Here is a 23,092-nt window from a genome sequence, read left to right as displayed (position 1 = left end):
CTATGAGTCGAAACTGACTCCGCAGCACCTAGTCACCACTAACCATACACATAACAATTATGATATATCTTTACATATCTATAAAAAAACAGATTCTTATATAATCATTTGGCAATTTGTGTAAAATAAACTGCAAATTTCATGACGATAGACATCATGGATTGAATTATGTTTCTCCCAAATATGTATCAACTTAGCTGTGTCATGATTCTTAGTGGTTTGACGCTTATGTGATGATGATGTAATCACCTCCTCCATGATGTGATCTGATGTCATCAGGTCTAATCTGATACAATTATCCTGTGTGTTGTAAATTCTCACTGCTATGATGTTCATGAGGCCAGATACAATCTACAAGATTAGATCGCATCTCAAGTCAATCTCTTTTGAGATATAAAGCAGATTAAGCAAGCAGAGCTCAGGGAGACCTACTACCACCAAGAAATAAGAGCCAGGTGGGGACGTGGAGTCCCTGCATTGTGAAACTCCTAGACCCAGGAAAAGACTAATGACAAGACACATGGAGATCTTCAAGGACTGCTGGACGTACAAATGCTGAAAGAGACAAGGACCTTTCCCCTGAGCCAGCGCTCTGAATTCAGCTATTATCAAAATCATAAGGGAATAAGTTACTGGGCTTGGGGGCTCAGGGTCATGGTCTCTGGGGACACCATGATCAACTGGCATAATATAGTCCACAAAAATAATGCTTTATGTCATACTTTGGTGAGTATTGTCTGGGATTTAAAAAACTCATGAGCAGCTGTCTAAGGTACAGTTGTTGGTCTCTCCATGTGCAGAAGAAAAAAGTGTGAGGAGAATTGAAGAGGCTTGAAATCAGTTAGTCCAATGGACTAATGGAACATGTGAACATCAGTGTTCACGACCCTGAGACCAGAAGAAGTAGATGGTGCCCAGCTACAACTACCAACTGCTCTGAACGGGGTCACAGTAGAAGGCCCTAGATAGAGAGGCAGAAAATGTAGAATAAAACTCAAAATTATTTACAAACAAACAAATAAAACAGGTTTACTGGTCATAAAGAGACTGGAGGAACCTGAGACTATGACCCTTAACTACCTTTCAGGTCTGAAAAGGAACTCACCCTCATGGCCCAATTTTCAGCCAAGCAGTAGACAACAGCAGGGGACAACAGCACTAGTAAAGTATGCTCACCATGAAATGGTCAATCTTCTGAAATCAAAAGGGAAACATTCACCTAAGGACAAAGTTGAGAAAGCATGGAAAGGTGGGTAGAACAGAAATAGGAACCATAGGGAGGAAGAGGGTACTATTGTTGCAGGGAGGGGATTGCAATCATTGAGATGAAACAAAGTGTGTGATTTGTTGAATGTATAGCTGATGATCTTGTCTATGAACCTTCACTCAATTCACAAAATAAAGTTTTAAAAAACTTGAAAACCAAAAACAATCCTAATCCATTGTCCTTGAGTTGATTCCAACTCATGCTTACAAAGTAGAACTGCTCCATAGGCTTTTTCTTGGCTATAATCTTTACAGAAGTAATTCAATAGACCTTTCGCTTCAGAGTCAGTAGGTAGGTTTGAACCAACAATCTTTAGGTTTGTAACCAACAGAACACCATGTACAGCACCATCCAACCTCTTTTATACCATGCAGCTAACTAAAACGAGTTTCATGAATTTATACTTTCTACATGCACAGTATTCTTTTTTCTTTATATTATTGCTGTTCTTCTGAATCATGGGACCTCCCTCTCTAGGGTTTCCAAGGCTGTAAATCCTTACAGAAGCAGATTGCCTCATCTTTCTCTCATGGAGCAGCTGGTGGGTTCAAATCACTGACTTTTCAGTTCATAGTCCAATGTTTAACCCATTGTGGCACCAGGACTCCTTGTTTTTAGCAGTGGGGTTACATGCATAAGTACTGTGATTTTTTAAATTTCTTTCTTCTTAATAGTATTGCTGTTCCTATTGATGGCAGCAACCTCCGAATAGACTTCATTATAGGTCACAATCACTACTGTGAAAAACACCAGCTTCAATGTTAAAAGTTTTTAGAACACTACCCTAGACAATCTTCTCACTATCCACACACCCTTTAGATCCTCCAATCATCTCTCCTCATGACAATGACCATCTATATGTAAGGACTTCCAAATCTATTCCTGCAACCCACTTGCCTCAGGATTCTAGACCCACACATCTAATTGCCTACTGGTCAGCCCTGCTTGGACATTTCCAACATAACTGAAAAATTATGTTCAAAAAAGATTTTACCCCCACCATAACCAAGCCTTAATAAATACAGCAATTCAGTTGTCCAAAGCAGAAACCGGGGAATTATCCCTCTTCCCCTTTCCTCTCATATTCAATTAATCACTGAGTCCTACTTATTTTAACTTCTAAATTACTTCTGAATCCCTCTACTTCTTTCCACTCCCATTATCAATTGATGTGGAGCTACTGCCAAAAACCTTATGCATTCATTGCTCCCTCCCATCTATATTCCACTCTGAAGTCAGAGCGATGGTTCTAAAATGCAAATCTAATTACATCAAATACTTCAGTGGGATGCTGCCAATACCCTTAGACAGACCCCCATCCCTCAGCATGGCTCACAGGGCCCTCTACATATCTTGCCTCTATCTCTAGCCTAGGTTCTTGCCACATCTCCCCCTTATTCTGTATTAGTGGCTCGTGGCTCTTGGCTCTGGCTGCACATTAGGTTACCTGGTGAATTTATTTATTTATTTTTAATTATCAGTGTCTAGATGTCGCGTCACAGGATAAGCATTTGACTTCAATGTCAGTTTGAACCTCAAGGTAAGAGGTTCAAACTCATCAGCTGCTCCTAGGAAACCCTACACAGGGGTCACTGTGAGTCAGAGGTACCTCAGTGGCACTTATCAGAACAAACAAACAAAGGCCTGACTTCAGAACAATTAAATCAGAATCTAATTAGTGACTGTAATGTATAGCCAGAGACCCTCTGGTCTAGCTATCAGTATAACAGAAGTTTTTGAGTTCTTCAGAGGTACTTTCACTTCCTTGGAAGCCTTCACACAGGCCCCTCTAGACCCTCACTCTAACTTCATACTTATCCTTAGGTGCCAAATGTCATGTCCTCAAAGGTCATTGTCTGTAATCCCCTAAACCTGCTGAGGGCCACTGGTCTATGTTCCCACAGAATTCCTCATTTCTCTTATCACAACCTAATGGATGTTTTAATCTTTCAGTCTGGCACTAGTGACTAGCCTGTAAATATCTACAAAATGAATAAATGAATAAATAAATTCTAGTACCAAATATGATGGGAAATTACAAGTTGAGGAAACCTGGAAGAACACTACAGATGTGTAAGAGGTAAACTAACTTCGGTGACTTCTGTGAAAGAAATTCTCCTTATTTCTCTGGTATGTGTAGGGAGGTGGCAAGTAGAGGCCATCTGGGCCATTTCCAAAGGATCACATGCCGTCTTCATCTTCTACCTACTGGTGGAGGATAGAGTTTCCATTTAAAAAACAAGAAGACTAAGCTGCTTGTCCAAAGCAGCCAAAGTAAATTGAAGGAAGACAGATGAGATCCGGGCCACGTGTCTCCTTGATGCTAAAGGCACCAGGCTCTCTCTTCCAGAGTAGAGTTAAATAGCCAAACACTGAACTTACGGAGAGATGCTAAAGCTAATATTCCTGCAGAAAATCCTTCTCAACCATATTTCACACAATACATATTGAGGTACCCATTAAAGTCTTGATAGTAATCGAAAAAAATTATGTATGTGCAATGAGAATGAGTTACTGTTAAGAGAAGAACCTTAACTTTTGCATCTCCTGACTCTTCAGTTTTAAGTTGCACCATAACCTTGTATTTTCTGGCGAAGATCTTTATATTTTATATGCAGGTATAAAGTCATATTTGAGATACAATTCCATTAAACATATAAGCAACTTCAGAGTCTATTATGTTGCATCAACTTTTTCTGTAAAAATAAATTGTTAAGAATATTATTCCTGGAACAGAATAAATTCTTGGAATTACTGAGTAACTTATGTACTGTACCACTGTTCCAAGAACACATTACTTATTTTATCATGACAAAGTAAAGTTATTAATCTTCTAGCTTCCATTTCAACAATGAGAAATGCTGTGAGATGCACAGACACCTGCATTACATTTCAGTTCAACTTTATATCATCCATAAACATCTCTGCTTTGGACACCTCATCCAAACAAATGCTCACAGCATACTCTATGCAACATTCGATTTTATGAAACTATAAAAGTTCCTTGCTGTTAATTACAGAGACAAATGTCTCATCACACATTTGGTTACCAGATAGCATAATTAGTTTTCTCCATTAACCTTTCAGATATAAAATTTGATTTCCAAGCAAGAAACATTGTAAAACCCTTGGAATTCAAATAACACAGTACATTTCTACATTTTTGGAAAAAATGCAATACTAAGAAAACAATTTTATACATCTTTATTTACAAGGCTATTGACTGGAATACCAAAAGAAAATCTGTCTAACCTTCTTAATGATTTTTAAATATATTATCAAATCTGCTTGTCATAAGTTGTCCTTTGTATAGGAAGGAGGCACAACAATCTGATCATAAATGGGGGAGATCCTAGTGAAGGTGAAATGAGCTATGGTAGTGTAGTTGTTACAAGTCGGGCTGCTAACCTCAAGGTCAGCAGTTCTAAACTACCAGCTGTTCCACAGAACAAAGATGAGGCTTTCTGCTCCTGTAAAGACTTACAGCCTCAGTAACCCTGTACAGGGTCGCTATGAATTAGAACTGACTCCATGGTACTCAACCACCACCAGTTATGGTGATGTGGATAAACTGGGTCATCACAGCTTCTCATGTGTTCCCCTTTGGACAGGCATCACTGAGACAGTGATGAGGGCAGGAGGTTCAGTCTCTGGCAATAGAATAGTTTCTTATTCTCACAGCTGTATTGCCACCAGATGACCAAACCCACAATGTGGGCCTGCTAAGGATCAGTATCTAGCTCTTCTACACAGGAGGACTTTTTATTGGGGAAAGGGGGGTGTTAAGATATTAATCATTTAGTTTTTGTTGCTGCTGAGAATATACACAGCAGAACATACATGAATTGAACAATTTCTACATGTAGAAGGGGCTTCCAAAAGTTCATGGAAGAATTCTTTTAATTCCAATTTTCCACAAGTTTTTTGAAGCCCCCTTGTACAATTCAGTGACATGTATTACGTTCTTCAGGTTAGGCCCTCATTCTCATCCTCCTTTTCCAAACCATTCCTCCCCCACTAACATAAATTCAATGTCCCATAAGTTTCCTATCTGATACTTGTTGTTCTCAATTTTACCCATATTGATATTTTTAAGAGAATATACTGCTCAAGGCAGACATTTTTGAAGCGAACCTACTGTTTTGTCTTAAGTAAACTTCAGAGGACATTCTGGTTTAAAGATTTTCTCAGGATTAATCCAGCCTCAATGGCTCCATAAAATCTGTATTTCATGAAAATTTGAAATCTTCTTCCTCATTCTCACTCCCCCCTTGATCAGGATTATTCTATAGAATCTCTGATCAAAATGTTCAGTAATAGTAACCAGGCACCATCCAGTTCTGGTCTCATGACAAAGGAGGCAGTTGTTCATGGAGGCAATTAGCCTCACATCCCATTTGGTAGTAGTTATGTTTTATGAATAGGGCTGCGAACCTTAAGGTCAGCGGTTCAAAACTACCAGCTGCTCCATGGGAGAAAGATCAGGCTTTCTACTCCTGTAAAGATTTACACCCTCGGAAACCCTGTACAGTGTCACTATGGGTCGGAACCGACTCGACGGCACTTAACCAACAACAACAACAATGTTGATTTGCACAACTAGGTTCAGCTGCAACTGACATTTATAATACATTCATGCTACCAAAATATACCATAATTTATATACAAAATACACCATAATTTAGTGGGTTAATGCACCAGACTGCAAAGCCATTTGAACTGCACGGTTGGCGGTTCAAGCTCACCAGCTTCTCCTCGGAAGCGCTACACAGGGTCGCTATGGGTTGGAATTGGCTTAACGGCACTTAACAACAACAACAACATATACATTATGCTTCCAGCTCAGAGGACAGAGCATTATTTGGACTCCTGGTGTGGTGCTAAGGGTTAATAATGCACAGGACTGCAAGGTCAGTTTGAACTGCAAGGTTTGTGGTTCAAGCTCACCAACCACTCCTCAGAAACCCTATTCAGGGTTGCTATGAGTCAAAACCAACTGGAAGGTACTTATTTAACAACAACAACATGCTCTGGTAGCGTAGTGGTTACGAATCGGGCTGTGAACCTTAAGGTCAGCAGTTCGAAACTACCAGCTGCTCTGCGGGAGAAAGATGAGGCTTTCTACTCCCGTAAAGATTTACACCCTCGGAAACCCTGTACAGGGTCGCTATGGGTCGGAACCGACTCAATGGCACTTAACAACCAACCAACATGCTACCAACATTTAGAGGGTGAGATCAAGACCTTATGCAATGCATGGGACAGTTTCATTGAACAAACTCTACCACTCAGAGAAGCTGAAAACTGGCGGCAACTTACATGTTAGCATGTTTTAATGGTACTTGTTCATTTATTCAAAAATAGTTACTGAGCACATACCCAATGTGCCAAGGGAATATAATAAACACTTCAAACTCAACATCTTCCCCTGGAAGAAATCTAGCTGAGATTTGAAAGATGAATAAAGGATCACATAGACAAGGGGAGTAAAGGGCATTCTAGACAAAGAGACCATCACAGAGTCTATTCGGGGGAGGGAGGAAGACCGGCGCAAGAGGACACAAAAATGTATTTTATTTCAGAGTTAAGCTTTAGAAGGGGCTCTGCCATTAACCTAACGCAGAAAAAAAGAAAAACATATACAATTCACTGAAAATAAGCATTTTATTGTTAGTGTTAGCTACTAAAAATGGATGTACAAATTTTCATCCTGCTGAGCCAGGGTGAGAGCTTAGAGGTCAAAAAGCTGAACAGTAAGAGTTTCAAAATGGCTGATCTCACCAGATTTTATTAAATTTAAAATTAGACTCCTCATTCACTCATCAAGCATTTGTATTGATGTGTGTTATGTGACTAGAATAGTGCTAAACAGTAAGGATACAGAGATAACCCTGAGGGAGTTTACAATCCAGTGGGAGAGATATATAAACAAACTAAAAATGCCTTTACTTTGATGAGCTATGCACAGAATGCTGAGAAGAGGAAGCAGAGACGACTGCTTGGAGGAAGTTACATCAATTTGGGATCTTAGGGATTGGAAAGTATTGAATCAATGAGAATGGGGCATTCTGAGCAAAGGAGACAGTAGGAGAGCATGACCTACAGGATAAGGACGAAAGGCCCAGTCCAGAGTGAAGGTGATCTGGTCTGCTAAAGCAGGGAAGATGAGAGGAGCAGTGTAAGGAATCAGCCCAAAGAATCAGACAGGAGCTACTTCATGCAGGGTCTTATTTGTCATGCTAAGGAGTTTGGGGCTTAGCCTAAAAGTAGCAGATGATGACAACTATCAGCTATCAGGCAGGGGAGCAGTCCAGGTGGCTCACAATCCTCTAATAAACCTCAAGGCATTTCCTGGACCAGTCACTCTTAAGGTATGAGTTCTGCTTCTTTCCCTGCCCATCTTTTCTTGCCTTTGCAGATGTACTCCCGTCCAATACCTCATTACTTACCAAAAAACAGACTTTATGTAAACGTTCTCAATTTACTTTTTAACTTTGAGAAACACGTTGTTCCAAAAATTTTCATTATATCATATATACGGCCAATTAGTTACTTCCAAAAGTAAAATCTGTATTCTCTTCTTAGATTCTGTACTTTGTAGAAATTTTTTTTTAATGATTTGGTTGTGATCAGTTTATAAAAAGTAGAAGTTCACAACACAACACATATTTCATATGTAGGGAGGTTGCTAAACCACACAGAGCATTCATAAAATACAGAAAAAGGCAACTCTTACTCAGGACACAACAACTGCCCCGTGCACAGATCTTCGTGGGCACAGAACAGGCTGGACTTTAGCTCCAATCGCCCCTCACTGGGCACCCCTGAACAGGTACAACCTATGCCACTATATGCAGAGGCCCTATGCCCTCAGGAATATGACATTTCAAGTGTTGTTCCATTCGCTAAGGGCTTTGCGACACTACTATTCCAACAACCACTGTTTTTGTTTAATGCATGGCTTTATTTTCCTAAAATGAGGATGAAATTTTTCTTCAAGTAGAACCTGAGAACTAGACAATGTCAAGATCAATCTGTAAACAGGTCAGTATTATCTTAAGCACCTCTATAAAGCTGTACCAGAGAAACAGCAGAACACTGAACAAGCAGAACATAGATTATTTTTCAATTTTGTATTCAATATGCTGCTGGCTTTCATAAATGAGTTCCTCTCCCTTTTGGTCTTTTCTAGATTAAAGAAAAATAACCAGTTATGTTTCACAATTCAACATTTGTTGTTGTTGTTGTTAAGTCCTGTCTAGTCAATTCCAACTCATAGCAACCCTGTAAAGGGTTTTCAAGGAACAGCTGTTGAATTTGAACCACTGACCTTGCAGTTTGCAGTCCAGAGCTTATCCCACCTACAGTGCCACACCAGAACTCCCAATTCAATGTTAGAAATCCCATATTTCTGCTTAGTATATTACAAAAACATCTTTAAATTAAATGAGTTATATTTTAGTTTAGCTCAATAAATGTCTCTAAAATTTTAATATTGTTGTTGTTAAGTGTTGACGAGTCAGTTCTGACTCATAGTGACCCTGTATAGGGTTTCCAAGGAGCAGCTAAAGCATTTGAACCATGAACCTTGCAATTCAAACCTACCTTGTGGTCTAGTATATTATCCCACAGCACCACACCAGGACTCCAAAATTTTAATACAGCAGTATTTTAAAGCAAATATTGAGTCCTATACAAGTATCCTAAGGAGCTCCGGTAGCGTTGTTGTTGTTAAGTGCCTTCGAGTCGGTTCCGACCCATAGCGACCCTGTACAGGGTTTCCGAGGGTGTAAATCCTCACGGGAGTAGAAAGCCTCATCTTTCTCCCGCGGAGCAGCTGGTAGTTTCGAACTGCTGACCTTGTGGTTCGCAGCCCGATTCGTAACCACTAAGCGTAGTGGTTACGAATCGGGCTGCAAACCACAAGGTAAGCGGTTCAAAACTATCAGCTGTTCCGCGGGAGAAAGCTGAGGCTTTCTGCTCCCGTAAAGATTTAAAGCCTCAGAAACCCTGTACAGGGTCACTATGAGTCGGAATTGACTCCACGGCACATAATCACCACCACAAGTATCCTGGAGTCTTCAATATTTGCTTTAAAATATTGCTATATTAAGATTTTGGAGTCCTGGTGTGGCGATGCAGGATAATGCACTGGACTGAAGGGTCTGTTTGAATCACAAGGTTGGTAGTTCAAATTCACCATCCACTCTTTGGAAATCCTATACAGGATCACTATGGTCAGAACCGACTTTGACGGAACTCAACAACAGCAAAAATACAAGTGTCCAATATATTTTTGCATTTAAATAATGAATATCTGAGTACATATTATTTGAGTACCTTTTATGAATACACTACACTAAGTGCTCCAAAGGATTTTTTTTTTAATCCAGGTTATACTTGCTCTCTAACTCAACTAAATCCATTATTGTTGAGTAGATTCCTGCTCATAATGACCCCATGTTGTTGTTAAGTACCGGGTAGTCGGTTCCGATCCATAGCGACCCTGCACAGGGTTTCAGAGGCTGCAAATCTTTAAGGATGCAGAAAGCCTCATCTTTCTCCCGCGGAACAGCTGGTAGTTTCCAACTGCTGACCATGAGATTAGCAGCCCAATTTGTAACCACTACACTACTGGTAGATTTACAGCCTCAGAAATCCTATACAGGGTCGCTATGAGTCGGAAACGACTCCACGGCACATGACAACCACAAAAAGATATTCAGAGAGTCCTGCTGGTGCAGTGGTTCAGCGTTTGGCTGCTAATTGAAAGATCATTGTTGTTGTTATTAAATGTCATCGAGTCCATTTCAATTCACAATTCCAACTCATAAGAGTCCCACCACCACCACCATATATTGTAGGAGATGAGGATGTCAAAGCCAACACTACTATTTTATTATAGGGATTATGAAAGCTGCTCAAGAGTTTAATCCAAAGTGTCACCAACTGTTAAACTGAGACTCAGACAAGCTTTTCTAACTTTAAACCTAACTTTGCTCTATGATGCTATATAAACTTAAAAGGTTTACAGTCCTATGTAGTAGTAGAATTGGGCTTTAAAAACCAAATAGAAGGATAGGATTTTAATAGATCAAGCCTGGAGATGTGGTAAGACATGGTAAGAGACAAGAGACTAGAGACTGGAATGGAGAAAAAGCATGATGAATGGAACAAATATAAGAATGGGGAGGAGTGCTATAGGAGGGAGTAATCAAGAAACTGAAACAAGCAAACATTTTTAAGGGAATAATAGAAGGCCATCAAGCTAGATAGCGAGACTTAATGTTTCACATTTTAGACGTTATTTTCAAGAGGGACCAGTCCTAGGAGAAGGAAGATCATGCTTGGTACAGCAGAGGGTCAGAGAAAACCAGGAAGACCCCACCCCCACCCCCCAAACAAGATGGACTGACACAGTGGCAGCAGCAATGATTTCAAGTATAACAATTGTGAAGAGGGCTCGGGACCGGGTAATGTTTAGTTCTGTTGTGCATAGGATCACTATGAGTCAGAACTGACTTGATGGCACCTAACAATAACAAAGCAAGAAAGATATGCTAGGAACAGACCTCCGCCCTCCCCACAGAAAAAGAAGGAGAATGGGGCCTCATTTCCTCAAGAGGCCCAATGGTAAAGCGGAAGTGTTCAGTTGCTAACAAAAGATTGACAGCTCTAAACTACCAGCATTCTGTGGGAGAAAGACGGACGTGGCAGTCTGCTTCCATAAAGATAGTTGTTATTGAGTGCCATAGAGTTAGTTCCAACTCATAGCGACCCTGTATAGAGTTTCCAAGGAGCTGCTTGTGGTTTTGAATTGTCAGCATTGTGTTTCACAGTCCAGTGCTGATCCTACAGCGCAACACCTGGAGTCAAAAATTACAGCCTAGGAAACCTTATGATGCAGTCCTGCTCTTTCCTATTGTTGCTGTTGTTCTGAAGTGCCTTCAAGTTGGTTCCAACCCATAGCAAGCCTGTATAGGGTTTCCAAGGAGCAGCTGGTGAGTTTGAACCACTGACCTTGCAGTTCAAACGTCTTTACAGTCTGGTGCATTAACCCACAGCACCACACCAGGACTCTTGATATAAGTCAGAATCAACCTGATGGCAATTTTTTGTTTTTTAAGGGCCACATTGGTATCTAAAACTGGGCATAGTAATACCTTTTCAGAACTGCTGCGAGACTGAAATGGGATAAAGTATGGGAAGTGCCTAGCATAGAGTAGACACTAAACAAATCTTGTTAATGTTGTTGTGTGTCCTTGAGTCGATTCCAACTCATAACAACCACGTATAGGGTTTATGAGGAGAGGCTGGTGAGTTTGAACCACTGACCTTGCAGTTCAAACCAACTTTGAGGTCGAGCGCTTATCCTACAGAGCCACTTCTTAAATGGTCCTGGGCTTTCCTTTGTGGGTAGAATGAGAGAGGATTGGAGGCAGATTGGACATGGTGAAAAGAGCTCAAACTTGATGTCGAAAGGCCTGACTTTAAACTGTAGTTAACTACTACTTACTGTGTATCTTTGAGCAAATCACTTTCATCTCTGAGCTCAGCTTTCCACTTGCAAATCAAATATCATTCCTGCTTCACAGTATGTTGTTGTTGTTGTTGTTAGGTGCCATCGAGTCAGTACCGACTTACAGCAACCTTATGCACAGCAGAACGAAACATTGCCCGATCCTGGGCCAACCTCACTATTTTTACCATGCTTGAGGCCCACTGATCCTGCCACTTGGCCAATCCATCTCACTGGGGGTCTTCCTCTTTTGCTCTGACCCTCTACCTTACCAAACATGATATATCCTTCTCCAGCGACTGGTCCCTCCTGAGTTTAGCCATCTTGGCCTCCAAGGAGCGCTCTGGCTGTACTTCTTCTAACACAGATCTGTTGGTTATATGGGCAGGCCATGGCACTTTCAATATTCTCCTCCAACACCATAACTCAAAAACATCAAATCTTCTACAGTCTTCCTTATTCACTGTCCAACTTTCACATGCACATGAGGTTACTGAAAATACCACGGCTTGGGTCAGGTACACCTTAGTCGTCAAGCTGACATTTTTGCTTTTCAACACTTTAAAAAGGTCTTGTGCAGCAGATTTGCCTAATGCAATACGTCGTATGATTTCTTGACTGCTGCTTCCGTGAGTGTTGATAATTGATCCAAGAAGAATGAAGCCCCTAACGACTTCAATCTTTTCTCCGTTGATAAGAATGTTTTTTATTGGTCCAGTGGTGAGGATTTTTGTTTTCTTTACATTGAGATGCTATCCATACCCAAGGCTTTGATCTTCATCAGTAAATATTTTAAGTCCTCTTCACTTTCAGCAAGCAAGGTTGTATCATCTGCTTCACAAGATAGTTGTGAATATTTGTTGTTGCTAATGTTTGTTAAGTGCCCTCAAGTTGATTCTGACTCATAGCGACTCTGTATAGGGTTTCCGAGGCTTTAAACTTTTGTGGGAGCAGAAAGCCTCATATTTCTCCCATGGAGTGGCTGGCAAGCTTGAAGCACACACCTTGCAGTTCATAGTTCAATGCTTATTGTACTAAGTAAATAATATCTGAAAGTACTTAGGTGTTGAATGCTAAATAAATATTAGGTGGTGACTGAGATGGTGCAGGGCCTAATTGCAATTGCCCCCCAAACTCAGGCAATAAGTAATGTCAGTTCAAACCTACCCGCGGCTCCTCGGAAACCCTATACAGGTTCGCTATGAGTCGGAAACGACTCGACAGTACTTGACAACAACAACAAAACAATGACTAAGCCGGCATCTACAGCTATATAAACTCATTTATATGTGCGCACATAGTCAAACCATAGGTGCTTAAGTTTTGTCAAGAAGAACTCTCAATAATCTGACTTTGCTGGCAATTCTTTTGGAAGTCATTTTTTGGACTATCACATAATCAGATATATTTTTAGTGCTGTTGGAAATCTTAGAAACCATCTAGACCAGTGGTTTTTAAATTGTGATTGAGGGAGCTCTAAAAGTTCTGCTGAGGCCCACAGAGGAGAGAGAGACAGAAGAATGTGGAACTCTGGTTCTCCTCTATCTGCTTCCAATAGCCCTGTTCCCCTTTTATCTGCTCTAAGTATTGGGGCACCACATAGGAGTTCATTTGAATAAAGAATGTCAAGTGGTTGTGGGTGTGACTTTAGAGACAGACTGAACAACCAAACACACTACCACTGAGTTGATTCTGACTCACAGCGGCCCTACAGGATAGAGTAGAACTGTCCCATAGAATGGCCATGACTATAAATCTTTACCAGGAGCTCTGGTAGCGTAGTGGCTATGAGTCAGACTGCTAATCTCAAGGTCAGCAGTTTGAAACTACCAGCTGCTCTGTGGGAGAAAGATGAGGCTTTCTGCTCCCGTAAAGATTTACCGCCTCGGAAACCCTATGCAGGGTTGCTATGAGCAGGAACCGACTTCACAGCACACCACTATAAATCTTTACAGAAATAGTAGACTGCCGCATCTTTCTCCTAGGAAACAGCTGTTGGGTTCAAACTACAAACAAACCTTTTGGTTAGCAACCAAGTGCTTAACCACTGCACCACCAGGGCTCCTAGAGACAGGCTGGCCATGATTTATATCCTAGCTCTGTCACTGAATGATTTTATGAACTTGTCAAGTTTCTCATCTGTAAAGTGAGAATAATGAGTACTGGTGGTGCACTGGTTAAGCGCTTAGCTACTAGATGAAAAGGTCGGTAGTTAGAACCTACCCAATAGCTCTGACAATCTGCTTCTACAAAGATTACAGACAAGCTCTATGGGGCAGTTCTACTCTGTCACATGGGGTAGCTATAAGTCAGAATCAACGTGACAGCACTTAATAACAACAAAGTACGGATAACAGTACCTTTCTTGGAACAGTCAATGAAATAACAAACACAAAGCCAATAAGATACCATATGCAGAGAGCAAACATATACACTGTCTGGCACACAAATCTAGATAAATGATACTTATCGTTATTGGCTACAATCCAAACTCAAAGAGACACACTCATAGCTTGATTTCACCTCCCCTCACCCTGCAAAACAAGAACTGATGTGGAAAAGGGCAGGGACACACGGACACAACTGGACCGGGTGTTAAGAGTAGAGTTTTGGGGAGGAGAGGCTGTTGCTTCCAAATGATATACCTTTTGGAGGTTTTCTCACACCCTTTCTCTCTCTTGGTCCTCTTGAACCTTTGTCATATTTGAGATTGCTTCTCTTGCTTGTAACTCCAGACAGTGATATGATAACACATCAGGGCCTCCTTCTACTTGGAAGAAGGAACTTAACTCCCAAGGACTTTGAAGGCCAAACAAGAATTTGGGTAGGAACCAGAGGATAAAGGACAAAGAGCAAACCACTTGACTCTAGTTAATGAGTTCTTCCATTTTACACATGGACCAGCCCAATTATTCCACAATTACCCTGTGTTTAGGGGGATAAATCCCTAACTTATAAGTATGTCGGGTTTTCTCAGTATGTCCTCTTTGGGGAGTTTCTTTGAATCCTTAGTGGGAGTGACTATCATCAAGAAAACCACTGCAAAGAGATAAAAAAAATTTAGAGATCTCAATTCTGCTCAGTAGGCATGGTTACTATACCATGTGCTTCTGGTACTGCAAATTGTATAACTGAACTGAATACTAAAAACAACTGGAAGAAGACCTAGCACATAACTGGAGCTCAATCAATATGTGTTGAGTGAATATAGGAATGAAGGACTACTGAACACAGGAAGAACAACTATGTTTTAAATTTGCGAGTCCTGGTGTGGTGCTGTGGGTTAATCCTCTAGACTGCAAAGTCGGCTTAAACTGCAAGGTTGACGGTTCAAGCTCACCAGCCACTCCTGGAAACACAATACAGGGTCGCTATGGGTCGGAACCAAATCGACAGCACTTAACAACAGCAACAATAGTAAATCTAGAGTCTCCGGGTTGTGCTGGTGGCTTGTTTGGCTGGTAACTGAATGATCTGAGGTTCCAGTCCACCCAGAGGTGCCTCAAAAGAAAGGTATGGAGATCTACTTTTAAAAAGCAGTCACTGAAAACTCTATGCAACATACTTCTATTCTCATAGTTATGGGGTGACTCACACCAGGAGTAAGAAACATGGCAACTGGTTTTTGTTTTTTTTTCATGTTAAATTTAAACCAGAATCTAATATTTATAAAGAAATGTTCTTTGATGACCAGTAGATGAATTATCTTATTAAAATACTCAGTTTTCTAAAAGTACCCTGCTATCAGCTAAGGTTTCCTTATGATCCTTCAATCTGCCTGGCTCAACATGATAGAGGAGAAAGAACTTTGACTAGGGGACCTGGGTTCACTCCAGGTTCTGCTATTTATGAGCAAGTCACTTAACTTTGAGCTTTAGTTTTCTCATGTATGTGACAGGAATAATAGCATCCACCCTAACGACCTCACAAGTGCATTGTAAGAATCAAGAGAGATAACAAGTGTGAAAACACTTTCTAACCGACCAAGTGCAACACTCCAAGGCTACTTATAATGATGTTTATGGACCTGCCTTGGCTTCCCCTCTAGAACTTTCTCCAACTTCCCTCTTCCTATGTAAATCTTTCCCACAGTTCAAGGTCTAATCTAGATCTGATATTTTCCTTCCAGCTTTGCTTTTGTTCATTGCCTTAATAGTTCACTTTGTCATTTATTATTCAGAGACATGGTACAGTGGGGTGCTTCAACTCTGGCTGACTGGAATCTCAGCTCTGGCGATTCCTACTTTGGCAGGTTATCTATCATTTCTAAGCGTCATCTATAAAATGGGGATAATAATGACTCACAGATTTGCTGTAAAGATAACTGGAGATCATTTATGTAAAGTACTCAACTAAACATCTTGCTCAAACAATTGTAGCAGTTATTATTACTATATATTGCTCCTTAAATGTTAACTGAATTTTTCCTATCTCCCCAAATGGACTATTATAATCCTTCAGAGCAGGATTTCTGTCCCATCCATTTCTTATGCTATCCCCAAACCTACTCTCATTCCAGAAAAGTGCTGAATTCATAACATTTTCTCAAAAAATACTTGCTGAATTTATTTAAATGAATTGAATTGTTTTCCTCCAAACAGTATTTAAATGTTTATCATATTCCCATCAGCAGCTAGTTTGGGAAAGTCAATGTCCACAAGATAAAGTAATCTTCTCTGACTCTAGTATCAAATTTAAAATCTGGGAGTAACTCCCAAATTACTTCACCAAAACCATTTACACAAGAACTAGAAAGAACACCTATAGATCTGCCCTACCACACTGAAGGCATGACATTAGTTAAACTGCCTAAAAATACTCTAGAGAAATGGATTTGATGTGGGAACCTCTGCCAAAGTCTGGAGCACTTTCCCCGCCCCAAGCCCTATGCTAAATTCATAGGTGCAAGCAGTAATAAAGTTAATACAGCAAATGCTATACAACATCCCCAGGGTTTTTCGGTACTGACCAAACCAAACCCAATGCAGACTCTGTAGGACAGAGTTGATCTACCCCATAGGGTTTCCAAGGTTGTAATCTTTACAGAAGCAGACTGCCCCATCGTTCTCCTCTGGAGAAGTTGGTGGGTTCAAACTGCTGACCTTGCCATTCTCAGCTGAGCACTTAACACTGTGCCACCAGGACTCCTTTTTAGTACTGTGAAGTACATGTGAAACAACTGTTTTTGGTATTTTAGTAGCAAACTCCCTTGGGTGTCATGAATCTTATACAGAATCCTACACCTCAGTAAGTCTCTTGCAAATGACAAAATAGGCATCATTTAAATCTATCTTTTGAGAATTGTTGGTTGTGTTGCTAAGGGCCGTCAAGTTGGTTCCAACTCAGAGTGGCCCTGTACAGGAGGAGCAGTTGGTGGGTGTGAACCACCAACCATGCAATTCAAACTGACCTTGCGGTAGGAGTGCTTTTCCTATAGTGCCATACCAGGACTAACTATAAACACAAAAACTGCAAATATTATATTGTCACAACAAATTCTTAATTTCCAATGTCATCAGTAAAATACTGGCATTTGCTCTAGATATTAAGTTTGTATAATTATTTGTTCTTCCACTGTTTTTTAAAAAATTGACCTGGAGATCACAAAACAAAAATGTTTTTTAGGAATCATTACACTTTCCTCACAATAAGCAAGAGATTGAGAGATATCCCATGGCACACACCTCCATGCTGCTAAATCCTTTGTCTCTTGATAGATGACGTCTTTGACCAATAACTGAAAATGTATGACAAGCCTGATCTTCCATTACTGTTCTCCTATCTTCTTGGACGCGGGCTAGGAAAGCAGTAATGTCTGTTGCCTTTGCAAGTATGCATTTCCTGAATTCTGACTAGCATCCTCTTGTTCCCCAGTCTCCCCTTTTTAGACTCAAAATTAAGTTACTCTGTGTTAATGCGCCAGACTGCAAAGCCGTTTGAACTACAAGGTCAGAGGTTCAAGCTCACCAGCTGCTCCTTGGAAACCCTATACAGGGTCGCTATGGGTTGGAACTGGCTCGAAGGCACTTAACAACAACATAGCAACTTAAGGAACGCTGGTAGCGTAGTGGGTACGAGTAGGGCTGCTAACCTCAGTCAGCAGTTCAAAACTACCAGCTGTTGCACAGGATGAGGCTTTCTGCTCGCATAAAGTTTTATAGCCTTAGAAAACCTATACAGCGTCACTATGAGTTGCAACCGACTACAGCACACAACCATAGCAACCTTACTATTTTCCAAGTATACAGCAGAAAGGGGGAAAAAGCCAGCTTCTTTGGAGACTAACTAAATCAAGAACATGATGTACCATTCTTCAGATAAATGTAAATTTTCTACCAAGGCAAATCCTCTATTTCAAATGGCAAAGTCAGAATTACAACTGATCAAGATTAGGGAAATGAAAAGAAAACAAAATCAACAACAACAACAAAAAAACAGCAACAATAACCCCACTGCTATCAAGTGGATTACAATTATAGCGACCCTATAGGTGTGACATTGTGGGTTAATGCGCTGGACTGAGAAGTGGATTTGAATAGTGAGGTCAGCAGTCCAAGCTCACCAGCTGCTCCTTGGAAACCCTATACAGAGTCGCTATGGGTAGGAATGAATTTGAGGGCTCTAAGGAGCTCTGGTAGCGTAGTGGTTACAAATCGGGCTGCAAACCTTAAGGTCAGGGGTTCGAAACTACCAGCCGCTCCGCGGGAGAAAGATGAGGCTTTCTACTCCCGTAAAGATTTACACCCTCGGAAACCCTGTACAGGGTCGCTATAGGTCGGAACAACAACAACAACATCAACATAGATTTCCGAGACTGTAAATCTTAACTGGAGCAGAAAACATCCTCTTTCTCTAGTGAAGCAGTTGGTGGGTTTGAACTGTTGACCTTGTGGTTAGCAGTCCAATGTTTATCCTGCAACGTCACATCAGGCTCCTCAAAAAGAATACAATCCAAGAATATTCTGTTTCCAGACCATAGTATTTCACTTGATTATTAACCTCGGGATTTTTTTTTTTTTTTTTCAAACCTCTGAGTTTCTGGTTATCTTAACAACAGTAAACAAGTACTAAGGGCAGTGCTGGCCTGAGCAATACTCTCTCCCTCATTGGAAAGATCTTTACACCTCCTATAATCCCACTTGTAAGAAATACTGACATTTCCCTTAAGTATCTATTTGACTACTTCTCATTCCTTTGCAGCCCCACCCTTTTTCTTCCTTAAAGCAGAACACAGAGATCCAGGTGATAGAACACTACACCCTCTGGTTTTCTGGTTGCTTAATTTGAAGCGAAATGATCTAGTCTACAAGGCAATCCTGCTTCTGAGTCCTATCCATTCTAACCAGTGATCCAGCAATTCTGGTCTTCACTTTTAAAGCCCTTTGCCCTGACTTTCTCTCATTTTCTGCTTCTGTGTTGTGCTGTCCCTAGCCCTCATTCTACTACGTGGGGGTAGAGAGGTGTCCGGAACTGGTAAGGGTGACGCCAAATGCCAACAGTTACTCTCCGTTCCTATTTTATGTACTTCACTCTAGTGGCAAAACCCTAAGTGGTGTTAAACGTTGGCTCGTGGTTTGCAAATCACAATACACATATCCCAGATTCTTCACTGCAATATTTGGACAGAAAACTACATAAAAAGAGGTGACATTTTTTTGGCTCTCTACCTATTTGTCCTGTAGCTGCACTTGTTTAAACGACTCAGAGATGTTGCTTTTGCTCAGCTAGTCCCTGAGGTGAGCTAGGAATGCGAGGCTGGTGAGAGAAAAGTGAGCTGTGGCTAGTCTCTGACCAAAAATGTTGCTGTGAAATGAACACAAAGCCCTGAAAATGAGGAGCTGCTGGGTGAGAAGTAGTACTATCAAGAGGTGGTTAGACAATCACACTTGTGTTTTCTTTACGCTTTTTGACTGTAGATTTAATTTAATTTTGTCATGGCAGGATTAGCAACCAGGCCACAGAGGTGAAGGGACATTATAATAAGACAGCACATTAATCCTCTATCCCACCCAAGGCAGAAGCAAAACCAAACAAATAGCAGCTTCCTGGAAATTGAATTTCTGTTATCCAGATGTCAAAGATGTAATACCCCAATTACACAAACTATTGCCAGTGAATCATGCCAGTGAATATGCAATGTAAATGGGTGCGCGCAGAGCCACAAAACTGCACAGTCAGCATTTGGCTCTGTGAGTGAGTGATAATTAGCACTGTGTGTAGACACTAATAAACATTTATGCCTGAAATTACAACTTTTAGCAATGTTAATAAGGGATATATTGGCAATCTGCAAAATAAAAGGTCTCGAAAAGAATGTCCTACATTAAGCAATGGCTGACATTTCCCGTTCTTGCACTATCTTTTTTTTTTTCCCTTTCTAATTGCAAATGGCCAAGCTGTTTTGCTGAGAAATTAATTGACATAAGAACCTACCTAAAAAAATGGGCTGTGTCTCTTTGGCCTCCCCATTAACATCGCTGCTGAATTCTGAGGCCGTATATACCTCATGGTGATAATCTGGGATGAGAAAACAACCACAAATTAGAATTCTAATGACCTGCAAAATATGAATGAATAGAGTAGAATCCCAGTTAAGACTAGACGCATAATCTATGCCTTGGTTTAGAAATAGAGCTTTTAAGAACCCAGTTAGCCACAGAACTGTAGTCAATAATAATCCATGAAAAACTTTGCTTACTCTGAAGAAAGTATACAACATTGAAATATTACTTTGACTTCAAAAAACAGCTTTGCTTGAGCATATAGTTTTCCCAGTAATTTTGGCCAGAGATGCCAATTATTTAGTTCCTTTCCTTTCAGGTGACAAGTTATGTTTATAAAGAAAAGAAAAACCTCACCCAATCACAGGCCAGAGGAGCTTTTTAAATTTATCTCTAAAACCCATTTTCTTGGGCATATTGATAATGTGCTTTAGAGCCTCTAGCACTGAGTTTTCTCAGTTTATGCAGAAAAAAAAAAAATCCCCTGTCATTAAGCAATTTAAGGGTAAGCATACATGAAAAGTACTGATTTGTTATTTCAAATATTTCATAATTTGGGTAAAGTTTCACCCAAGTAAAACTTTATCATTTAACTAATGTACTTTAATATACAATCGGTTATTTTCTAAAAATTCACCTGCAGAGCAGACAGAAGAATCACATCCTTCATTTAAAAAAAGAAAAAAAACTTGCAAAGTCAATCAAACTTTAAAATACAGTATTTTACAAGCTTCTCTCTGGAGGCTTCTGTGTACATGTGGCAATCTCCTGTTCTAAAAAGTGTGATCACCTAGGTATGAAAATGTAACTTTCCTAACAGTTCTTCCCATTTTGGCCTTAGACCTCACAGGCCAAGGTCTATAAAACTACTCTCACTCTTAAGATAAAGTAGTAAGTTTCCTGAGGTCATAAATATGAAAGCAGCCCACATTCCTGAATGAATCAGATAGCACCAACAGGCTAGTAACATACGGAGAGGCTTTTAAGCACAAGTAATTGAGTAATCAGTACTGCTAGGGGGAAAATGTAGATGTAGAGAGGAAAGAGCTAAATATTTTGAATATATAAAGCTATTTTAGGCCTCTTTCATTAAAATGTCCAAAATAAATTTTGGGGAAAGAGATATGATTAGATCTTCAAAATGTCTATAATCTAACCATTTTCAGACTAAACCAAGGTCGGTTTTGCTGAATCCACATCAGTTAGTTTAGCTTACTTTGAAAACGCTATTACTTGCAAAAGCCTTCTAATTTTCATCAGTTTATATTGGTATGTGACTTCTCCAGGTGGTTAAAACAATCGGGGTTTTTTTTTTTTTTCCCTCTCTCTCTCTCTCTCTCTCCTCTGATGCCAAAACTAGATAAAACATCAGAAAAAAAAAAAAGGGCAGGTCTGTGGTTTTGTTTGGACCTCAAATATATTCAAAGAAGATATTTAAACAGGGTGATTCTATACTCAATATTAGAACTTGTGACATTACAATGAAAAAAGTCGCCTGCCTCTAATTTAAGGAGACAATGCATTTTGAAAGACACATTTGTAAGTCTGTTCCTGTCTTTAGTTCTCATTATTTTAAAAAACGTCAAATCAGGAAAATACTCTAACAAGTAACTGAACAGTCAGACTCCATTCAACTTTACCCTCCTCTAATAACCCAAGCCCAAAGTCTGTCCTGTACACCTGTTAAATGATCAGGAACTAGCAGTATTTTTTTTTTTTAAGATACTTATCTGACTGGTAAGTGATGCACACTGTAAAACACCTTTTCAACCCAAATCACATCTAGAGAAGATGTTAGATATCAACAGTTCTTATCTGGGCTTGTACACTTAATGAGCTCTTTTTTCCTTTCTAAAAGAACAACCTTTTTCTTTCTCTTTGGGGGGAAAAAAATCATTCGTCCAGATTCGTCCAAGCACGGCCTGAAGGAAAGGCAATTCTCCCCCAACCCCCAGCCTAGCCACAGGAGTGGAATACCAAAGAAGGCTCCTTGCTCCCGAAGTGTCATTGTTTGCTAATTTCCTGATATGCCCTCCGACTTGTTTACGTTAAATAACATCCTGCCTACCCCCCTCCCCAGCACAACTTTCCTCGCGGCCGGGCTAGAGCAGCTGCAGCCCCCCTCCGCCGCGGCCCCTCCTCCGACACCCCGCTCGGGAGGGGAGTTTGGGGGCCAGGAAGACGAACCCCGGGAGTTGAAGCCCGCCGCCGAGGGCTAGGGGCCGTGGGGCCCGGCGCGAGGATGTTTACGCCGCGCGAAGTCCTTTCTCCAGCCGCCGGCGCCAACCCGCACGACCCCCGGCCCCCGGCCCTGGCCCACCGCTTACCTCGGTTCACCAGTTTGAAGCTTTGGGATTTCCTGCTTCTTTTCCTTTCGGAGAACTCCATGGTGCTGGGAAGGAGGAAGGAGGCAGGGAATGCGGCCGGGGAGAGGGAGGCGGGAGGGAGAGGGGAGGCGGCGACGGCTGAGGCGGCGGCGGCAGCACTGGCTCTTGTCACCCAGCAGCGGGAGCAGCCAGGACCAAGGTCCGTCTCTTTAATCAGCAGAGGGGAAGAAAAAGGAAAGGAAAGGGAAAACCACCTCGAACGAACTCGGGTGCTTCAGCTTTCGGGTCTCGGTAGGAGGCGGTTTCCCAGGGAGAAGTTGCCCCTGTCTTTTCACCGTCTCCCCGTGTCCTAAACACACACCCCCTTACCCCTGATAATTTCTTTTTTCTTTATAAAACGAATCCGAAGCTGAACTTTCCGTTGGGGACCGAGTTGGGGACAGTGAGGCGGGGAGGAGCGCGTAGCCGGCCGCGGTCT

The 23,092-nt window shown here is 41.0% G+C and overlaps 1 protein-coding gene across 1 annotated transcript in view; it reads right to left on the bottom strand.

Annotated features, from left to right (window-relative positions):
• The window catches only part of BEND7 (BEN domain containing 7), a 113,158-nt gene extending 90,483 nt beyond the window's left edge, over positions 1-22,675 (bottom strand). The window contains exons 1-2 of the mRNA XM_006877631.1: positions 22,615-22,675; positions 20,220-20,303 (exon numbers count right to left, since the gene is read on the bottom strand). Coding sequence (XP_006877693.1) covers positions 20,220-20,303; positions 22,615-22,675 — 145 coding nt within the window. The remainder of the gene's footprint in view (positions 1-20,219; positions 20,304-22,614) is intronic.
• Between the last annotated feature and the right edge of the window lie 417 nt (positions 22,676-23,092).

This window comes from Chrysochloris asiatica, unplaced genomic scaffold (genome assembly GCF_000296735.1).
Source record: "Chrysochloris asiatica unplaced genomic scaffold, ChrAsi1.0 scaffold00544, whole genome shotgun sequence".
In the NCBI taxonomy this organism is placed as follows: domain Eukaryota; kingdom Metazoa; phylum Chordata; class Mammalia; order Afrosoricida; family Chrysochloridae; genus Chrysochloris; species Chrysochloris asiatica.
The sequence above is the reverse complement of the archived record's forward strand: the minus strand, read 5'-3'. Positions and strand labels throughout refer to the sequence as shown.